Here is a 7710-nt window from a genome sequence, read left to right as displayed (position 1 = left end):
GGACAGGGCCTGCGGCGCGTCCCGGTACCTCCCCCTGGTATACGGACACGGCGGCCGGGGCAGCGTTGCCGGGGGGGGCCGTGGCGGCGGCGCGGTGCCGGGTTCAGCGGGTGCACAGGCGTTCGGAGGCGGTGTTTGTGTCCTGCTGCTGGTTTGGGGACACACAGAACGGCTCTGTGGTGGCCCTGCGAGCTATGAAGTCGTAGCAGGGTTTTCGGTGAGCGGTTACAGACCTGCGGTCAGTGCGGGCACGTGTTTTGACAGGAGTTCAGCCGTAAGCCCTCGTATGGCTCATGGCTCACTCTGAATTTGTTCGTTCACAGTGAGGCTAACGTACAGCTGTGTGAAAGTTGTAAGCTTCCTGTTGTATAATCTTAAGTAAACACTGCGTAACGCTTTGTTCTTGAAAACTGGATGTTGCTATTTCCTTGACATAAACTAGCAACTTCCATGAAGCCATTTACTGCGGGATGCTAGCATTGCAGCTGGAGCTGCTCTCCTAAAGGCCTAAAATCTAAAATTTTCTGAACTAGACAAAAGCCACCTCCCTATATGGTGAAATCAGACACATGTAACTCCCAGCTCAGTGGATTTCAAAGCCTTTATGAAACAGTGAGTCATTTTTCTGTGCTGCTAAAAATAAAGCAGTGGAAGCGCAGTACTCTGAGGTAGCACACATGAAGAGTCACGCTGTCTTTGGAACTGCAGGGAAAAAGGAGACAGAAAATATTCACCCACGCTAGAATTTGTACCAAGTGGCAGCTCTGTGTTCTGAAAAAAAATCCATGTATTCTTACTGAAATTGTATGGTCAGGCTCTCACCGTAGTATCAATCATTCAGGGCTATCACAGTATCCCTGCTATTAAAATGTAGCTGATTCAGAAGGAAACCAGCTACCTACTGTGAATCAGTATGCACAATTTGTCCTTGGATCTGTTCCACACAAAAAGTGGAGCATCAGTTTTATTTTTCAGACTTTGTGATACAAAAAGAGTTTCCTGTCTGGTATTACAATAATGTATGTTCTTCACCTGCTGGTGCCACTGCTGTTTGTGACCCTGGTTTTTGCCAGTAAAATATCTATGCTGGTAGAAAGGCTGTTCTCATATAAGGACAGACATTGCCATGGTTACAGTGAAGACACATTTGGTACTATTATTTTAATACACAAGAAATATTCCATCCACAGGCAGGATTGGTATTATTATACCTGTGAAAGAAAATATTTATGAGTATTGTATGTGTAATAATGATGAGACGTATTTTGCAAAATTAGCAAAATATGTTCATCATAAATTAAAGACAGTCATTTAGGGCAGTGGCTGCCATCTGGCTATTAAACCACCAAATTATACCACCTTAATTCACAAATGCATACATTTTACCAAAACTAGTCTTTCTAACTGAATATGCTTAATATATTTACTATATCAGTGAAGTGGCAGGCTTATACCATTTGAAAAGACTCATTCTACTTCATGTAATTATTAACATTAGTAACATAGTAAAAATTATTAACATAGTAGTAATTAACTGCGTTACTTGTTTTCCTGAACAGCCATCTGAAATTCAGTACTCCCTAGAAAGTTGTCTTGGAACCAGATAGAAAACAAGCAGTGAGTACCAGCCATTGAAAATGCATATTCTGGGTAAGAGTACCTAAGGGACAATAGATATGTTTTATGCAACAGACCTTACACAGTAGGTTCTTGGTTTTTCAGGGAATGATGCAGCTGGATAGGAATGTTTGAGAAAAGGATTAGGCAAGAGTTTACTAAAATGAGTGTTTGCACTATGAACAGTGCCTTGAGCAATGTCATACAAAGATGACAAACTCTGCTGAACTGTACATCTGCACTCGCACAGTAGCAGATGTTGTTTATTGGCTCTGAAAATAAAGCTCTATTATAATCTCACTCAGGAGGATTGCGTGTGAATATGTATGTTTAAAAAAAAGATATTTTAGCCATGTTTTAGTAGGACCTTCAGCTTTTTTGTAAACTTGCAATTTGTGACAGGATTACTTAAAAACTTAAATTTCTTCACCATGGAAGTATACTATGTAATTATTTAGTGGCATTTACCATTTCTCACTTGTCTAATTTTGCTTTTCATTTTAGGATGGGTGTTCTGTTGTTTGTGCTATGTAACATAGCCTCCTTACTTTGTTACTAATGGCATAACATAACAAAACTTACAGTAGGATATTCAGACAATTATAATTCCTGATACTGCAGAGGACATATACTGCCCACAGGTCCTTTTCTGCTTTAGTATTCAGTCCAGGCATTTTTAAAGCAGTCCAGAAGCTGTTAAGATAATTTACAGAAAACCAGGACATTTAAAACAAATTGCTAAAAGAGACTAGATGTAAAAATAAATAAATCTATAAATACACCAGAGCAAAGGAAAAAAAAAATTGTTCTCTTTTTTAACATTACAGTCAAGTATGGTGGAAGACATTTTAGGGTAAGGTACAGTTATTGCCAAGTTAAACATTTTATTCTACTTTTGGCAGCAATGTAATTTTTGATGTCTGGATATTACACAGCAGATTATTCTGGTGCATAGTGTCTGCCAGGCTAATTGTTCAATAGGGTTAAGTATAAGCTTTGGTACTTTCATATACTTTGAGGCAGTCTGGAATTGGTCTTAAAGCTTTAAGTTAATATTTATTTTTATTTAGAGACATAAGAGCAAATAGTAACCAACACTTCTAAGAAATGACAAGTCATTCATTACTACTTACTGGGAAATAATAGTTATTAAACCTGTAATAAATAAGGCAACATATTTATTTATGTATATGTATGTTGCTTTTTCTCTTAAAAGCAGCAAACTTCTCAATTTCATTTAACAGAATCTAGGCAGGGCTTGGAAAGAGCTGCTCTGATAGTTTATCTTGCTCTTCAAAAGACGGCAGAGCAAACCCAAGAGCCATCTTGGGTTGGTTTTTTCCCCCCATATTGAAGCCAGTTAAATTGCTCTGGCCATGTTTTTTGATCCTTCTACAGGAGTATAATAAGATCAAAGAAACACTGGTTTGCCTGTGATAGACTTTAATATGCATATTATAAGTACAGAGTGAGCAGCAGGCTTATGTACGCTTCAGCTTATGATTAGTAAGTATTAAGTTGTCATATTTGATCTTCAGTGGTGGCCTCCATTCTTCTTTGGAGGAAACAGTGAATATTCAATGCCCAGAGCTATGATGAAAGCTGCAGCTCCCCACTTGAATCCCCTGGTAAAGATTTCTGTTACAGTGATAGGTCTTGCAAAGCCACCCTGGTACCTCCACGCTTCATTACTAGAAAGGAAAATGAAACCAAAGGGAAAAAAGATCAGTGAAGCCACTGTGATACAAATTAACAAGAATATAAATATATCAAAGAATGATGAAGATATTTCAATTAGGTAGACATTGAGGCTGTACAATATGTTCTGTCATTTAAGTATCAGGAATTACAGGTAAAAAGTTCATGATAGGAACTCTAACCATTACCATATAACTTGAGATACAAGTACTGCCAGCAAACAACACAATTATAGGAACAGAATCACCTCCCTGAAATAATGTAATTGTACTCTTCTGTTTTTACTCTGTAACATTTCAGAACCCACTAGCACTTGCATGGATTGGACTACCAACTACAAAGGCTGGTCACTGTGCTAGACAGTATGCAGCACAGTCAAATCTTACAATCCAGGCATAGATAGCTCATCTGAGTGTGGAGGCACTTTCTATTTCACAATAACACACAGCAATATGAAAGTCAGATTATTTTAAAAAGAAAGACTGAAAAGATGGTGTTTAGCTTGAGCTACAGAGTATGTGCAAACTTCACACTGTTTTGCCTGGCTGTTTTCGACCTCCATTATTATTGAAATGTTAATCACTGCTCTAACTGACTACAAATATTTATTTATTTATAGCACAACCAGTGTAATCTATGGACATGGGTGTAGTTTGTCTCTTGTAAGGACTCAGAAGTCCTTAGGAAAAGGAAAAATAACTAAGCTATAAAATAAAAACTGTCATTTTGGGAGAAAATACCAGGGTTTAAAACAAGGGAGGCAGATATTTATATTCACAGATAATCCTTTTGTGCAGATGGATTTTGTGACTCAGGATGAAAGCATGCTGGCATGGAAGAGTATCTTCTAGGTGCCAGTATAGGGCCTGATAGATGCAGACTCAAAGTTTCCAAATAGGACATCTTTCACAAAGCTTATCTTGTATTTCATATGTACATTAATGTGCACTTGCCATAAAGGTTGAAAGCAGATTCCCTGTTAAAATGAACTCAGCATTCCAAAGGGGAGGGAGCTCTGGAGAGGGTGACTTTGAAGATTTGTGGTGCAAGACATTAATAATACAATCTCCTGCCAGACTACTGAAGCAAGTAGCATGATACCTTAATTTCTCACTTGTTAAGGAAAATTGGCATGATGCTTGTACTGTCCTATAGAATTGACATACTACTTTACATGAAATTTAAAAAATTCAGAAGGAATCATCTCATGCTTTGTTCTTTATTTGAACCCTGATATGATTGGCTCAATCCCCTTCAAGACTTTACTGAAATTCTGATAATTTTCACTGCTTTTACTGAAGAAAGAATTACCTACAATGCCAAGGTCTGGTTGATGCCACATCAGAATGATTTTTGAGGCTCTTCACTTACCGAGCCCAGGGGTCCCTCAGCCCGCGCTTTGCCAGCCTCCTCTGCACCTCCTCGAGGGGAGTCCCCTCCACCTTCCACTGCCTGTAGTCAGGCAGCTCCACTTTGTCATGGCCGTGCCCGTGGCCGTGGTCACCTCCGTGTCCCATACCTGGGGAAAAGGTCAGTTTGTTACTTGGCAGAGAGCAGCACCATCTTATTTTTATACACTTGCAAAGAACAATCCCCTGTACAGGAAAAACAGGGAGGCAGCAAGAAGAAACAGAGAACAAAGAGCTTTGTTCTGTAAAACAAAGAGCCAAGGGACTTTGTGCTGTGTTTCAGAGCTGGGTGATTACACACAGTAAAGCAAACTTAAGCATTACTGTGCTGTAAGTCACAACCATTGCTACATCCATGGAGCACCTATGTCAACCCTCTGTGCCAGAGAAGAGTGTAAGAAAACCAATGGTTTCCATGTCTATAAATGCACTTCAACAACACCAGCCCCCCATTACTTCCAGACTTTCCAGAAAAATCACAAAAAAATCAGAGCAAAAATTTCTGACTTAGGTGTGGGAAAGCTGTGATTGCTAAGCTCTGAAGAAAAACAAAGACTTGGCTCCTCAGCTCCTTTTAGCTGCCTCCAGTTCAGTCAGATATAACTGTGACATTCAACAGGGCCAGGAGAGATGCATGGACAAGGAGATGCACCTTACCCATTGCTTGATGAGGCTGAAAAATGTATGTTCTATTTACATACACCTTGGAGAACTACAAAAATATTAAGTTTCTCTTTAAAACAGATGTGAAGTGGAACATTTTCAGTGAGATCATTAAGAACCAGAAGAAAATGATCGATTTTAAGGCTCCATTTTCACAAAGCACCTGAGTCTTCCTTGAGCCAAGGTTTCCCATTTTAACACCTATCAGGTAGCAAAGAACAGATTCACTGCCCTTAACTTTTAGAAAATTGACTGGAATGCAGGATGCAGTTTCAAAAGCCTGTAACTACTGAAGATGACTCCAGGCCGTGAAGGCAAGCAGACAGATTTCGCTGCCTGAGAAAACCTGGAGAGCAGCCTTAACGCTGTCATTACCGGAAAAGCTCCCCCTAAATTAGACGCCAGGCTCCAGCCCTGTGATAGAAACCCAAGGCCTCTCTCCTCCCTGTATTCACGATTTACAAGAGGGAAGGTAACGCCGCGGCCAGCGGGCTGTGCTGCAGCGCCGGCCGGGCGCTCTCTGCAAGCAGAACCAGCTCAGCTGTGCCCAGAGGTCGGACGGAGCGGGGCAGGGAAGGCACAACGCGCACTGACAGCCATCCCCACTCCCACTACCGCCCCGCCTGCCCTGCCCGCACACGGACACGCCGGTGGCGGCAGCAGTGCGGCCCGGTGCCGGTGCCGGTGTCGGTGTCGGTGCCAGCCCCGCCCGCGGTACCTGCCCGCTCCGCGACCCTGCTCAGGACGCGGCCGCCACCCGGAACCGGAACCCAGCCTTGGACCAGCCGCTACAGGAAGCGCGAGCCAGCCAAACAGGTTCCGCAAAGCTTTCGTTCCGGCTCTTCCCGCTGGCCCGGTGCGGACACGGGGGCCGTGGAGCCGCTCTCTGATCCCCTCCCCGTGCCGCTGCCCCCGCAGCGCTCCCAGCACGGCCCAGCAGGACAGGCCCGCACCAGGAGCAGCGCCGCCGGCTCGGGCTGAGGGCCGGGGGGAAGGAGCAGCGGAGCGGAAGGCGGCCAATCAGTGCGCGGCTTCTTGCAGGGGGCGTGGCCCAATGGGCGGGCGCGTTGCTGAGGTGCGGGGCTGGCGGTGTCTGGAGGTGGCACGGAGGAGGAGAGCGGGGTGAGGGGGTGGCGGGGTGAGGGCCGGCAACGGGAACAGGATCTCCCACCTTCCGCGGGCTGCTCGCCGCCCTCTGCGCTGCCGGCGCCGCGGGCAGGGACGGAAGCGCCGCAGGGTCTGTGCGTGCGGGGGCGCGAAGCGTTCCCGGCAGTCGCGCCGGCAGCGCTGCTCGCGTTCCCTCTCCTGCCTCTGCAGCTCCGTTCCCTATCCTGCCGCCCCTTCCCGCTCCCCTGGCTCGGACAGCCGCCCCCTCCCCGGTTATGTAAGCCCCGGCCCTCTCCCTGCCCGCGGGGAGCGGCGGCGGGCCCGGGCAGTGCCCGCTCGCTGCCAGCCCTCGGGGCGCGCTTCGGCGGGGAAAGAAGCTGGGGGAGAAATCGGAGCTCGCAGCGAGCCCGGCTGGCGCCAGGAGCCGAGTTTCGGCTTTCAATGGGTTTGTCCTAAAAGAACACTGGTGTTTGTTTCCATAGGAGAAGCGGGGAAGCGTCCCAAAATCCTGGTAGTGCACTGAAAGGTAAGGGAAAGTGAGGAAATCTGCCTCCTGAGTGAGGCGGTGGCTTGGTTTCACTGGGTGCTTGTGTCAGGAGCTCGGCGTTTTGCGTGTGTGGCTGTGTGACTGTGAAGTGTCAATTGCCTTAGTATCTGCTTAATTACAATTATTTTTGTGTTTGTCAAACTTGAGCACATAGTCTGCTTCATCTGGAAAGAGACTGGTAAAAGTTAACTACACAGTCAGTGACTTATGAAGACTTTAATTACTTCTCAGCTGTATGCAATACAATGTTGTTTCTTTTTAGCAGAATACAAACTGTTCTCTTAATTATCGATACTCCTATTAACATGAGAGTAAACATTACAGCATGATGCCAGTGAAATTTCAGGGTAGACTGTAGTGCCTTTTTCCAATATATTATGATGGAAATCGACTTCTGGGTTTCAGGGTTTCTTAATGGGGATATTGGAAGCGCATGAGAAGATTTCCAGGAGGAATGCCATTATCATGTTATTAACAGTGAAACTGTTCTAAATAGAGTGCCATCTGTTTAATCCAGACTGCCTCAGTCTGGTTTCAGCATTGAATGTTTTTCACTGTGAGATAAAGTCTGGAAGATTCAGAGCAGTCTTCTCTCAGGGTGAGAAGACACACATTTCTGTAATGTATGGGGGTTTTGGAATTGTTGGCTCTTCATTTGTGAGGTGCTTA

General features: G+C 44.6%; 2 protein-coding genes and 1 long non-coding RNA gene across 12 annotated transcripts in view; 2 read left to right on the top strand and 1 right to left on the bottom strand.

The window, feature by feature from the left end:
- The first annotated feature begins 79 nt into the window (after positions 1 to 79).
- LOC139593588 (uncharacterized) lies at positions 80 to 1917 on the top strand. Its single transcript, XR_011680348.1, has 2 exons — positions 80 to 217; positions 1560 to 1917. It is a non-coding gene; the product is annotated as an uncharacterized lncRNA (long non-coding RNA).
- Positions 1918 to 3043: 1126 nt separating this feature from the next.
- NDUFB3 (NADH:ubiquinone oxidoreductase subunit B3) lies at positions 3044 to 6423 on the bottom strand. 3 transcript variants are annotated; one of them, XM_071434653.1, is made up of 3 exons: positions 6341 to 6423; positions 4687 to 4834; positions 3044 to 3308 (listed from the first exon to the last, which is right to left on the bottom strand). In XM_071434653.1, the coding sequence occupies exons 2-3, from the start codon at positions 4830 to 4832 to the stop codon at positions 3152 to 3154; spliced, it is 303 nt and encodes a 100-aa protein (XP_071290754.1). In that variant the 5' UTR covers positions 4833 to 4834; positions 6341 to 6423; the 3' UTR covers positions 3044 to 3151. The 3 variants fall into 3 exon arrangements, with proteins under 3 accessions (XP_071290754.1, XP_071290753.1, XP_071290752.1); XM_071434652.1 differs by lacking the exon at positions 6341 to 6423 and adding an exon at positions 6106 to 6244; XM_071434651.1 differs by lacking the exon at positions 6341 to 6423 and adding an exon at positions 5382 to 5405.
- LOC139593573 (hyccin 2) overlaps positions 6328 to 7710 on the top strand; it is a 67733-nt gene continuing 66350 nt past the window's right edge. For 3 of the 8 annotated variants that reach the window (XM_071434621.1, XM_071434612.1, XM_071434616.1), the window contains exons 1-2: positions 6328 to 6462; positions 6977 to 7020. The gene's annotated coding sequence lies outside the window, so the exon portion shown is untranslated. The other 5 variants (XM_071434613.1, XM_071434614.1, XM_071434617.1 and 2 more) reach the window with 5 other exon arrangements.

This window comes from Agelaius tricolor, unplaced genomic scaffold (assembly GCF_023055355.1).
Source record: "Agelaius tricolor isolate 1412-34295 unplaced genomic scaffold, bAgeTri1.0.p SCAF_10, whole genome shotgun sequence".
In the NCBI taxonomy this organism is placed as follows: Eukaryota; Metazoa; Chordata; class Aves; order Passeriformes; family Icteridae; genus Agelaius; species Agelaius tricolor.
This window is presented reverse-complemented; position numbering and strand designations above follow the sequence as displayed.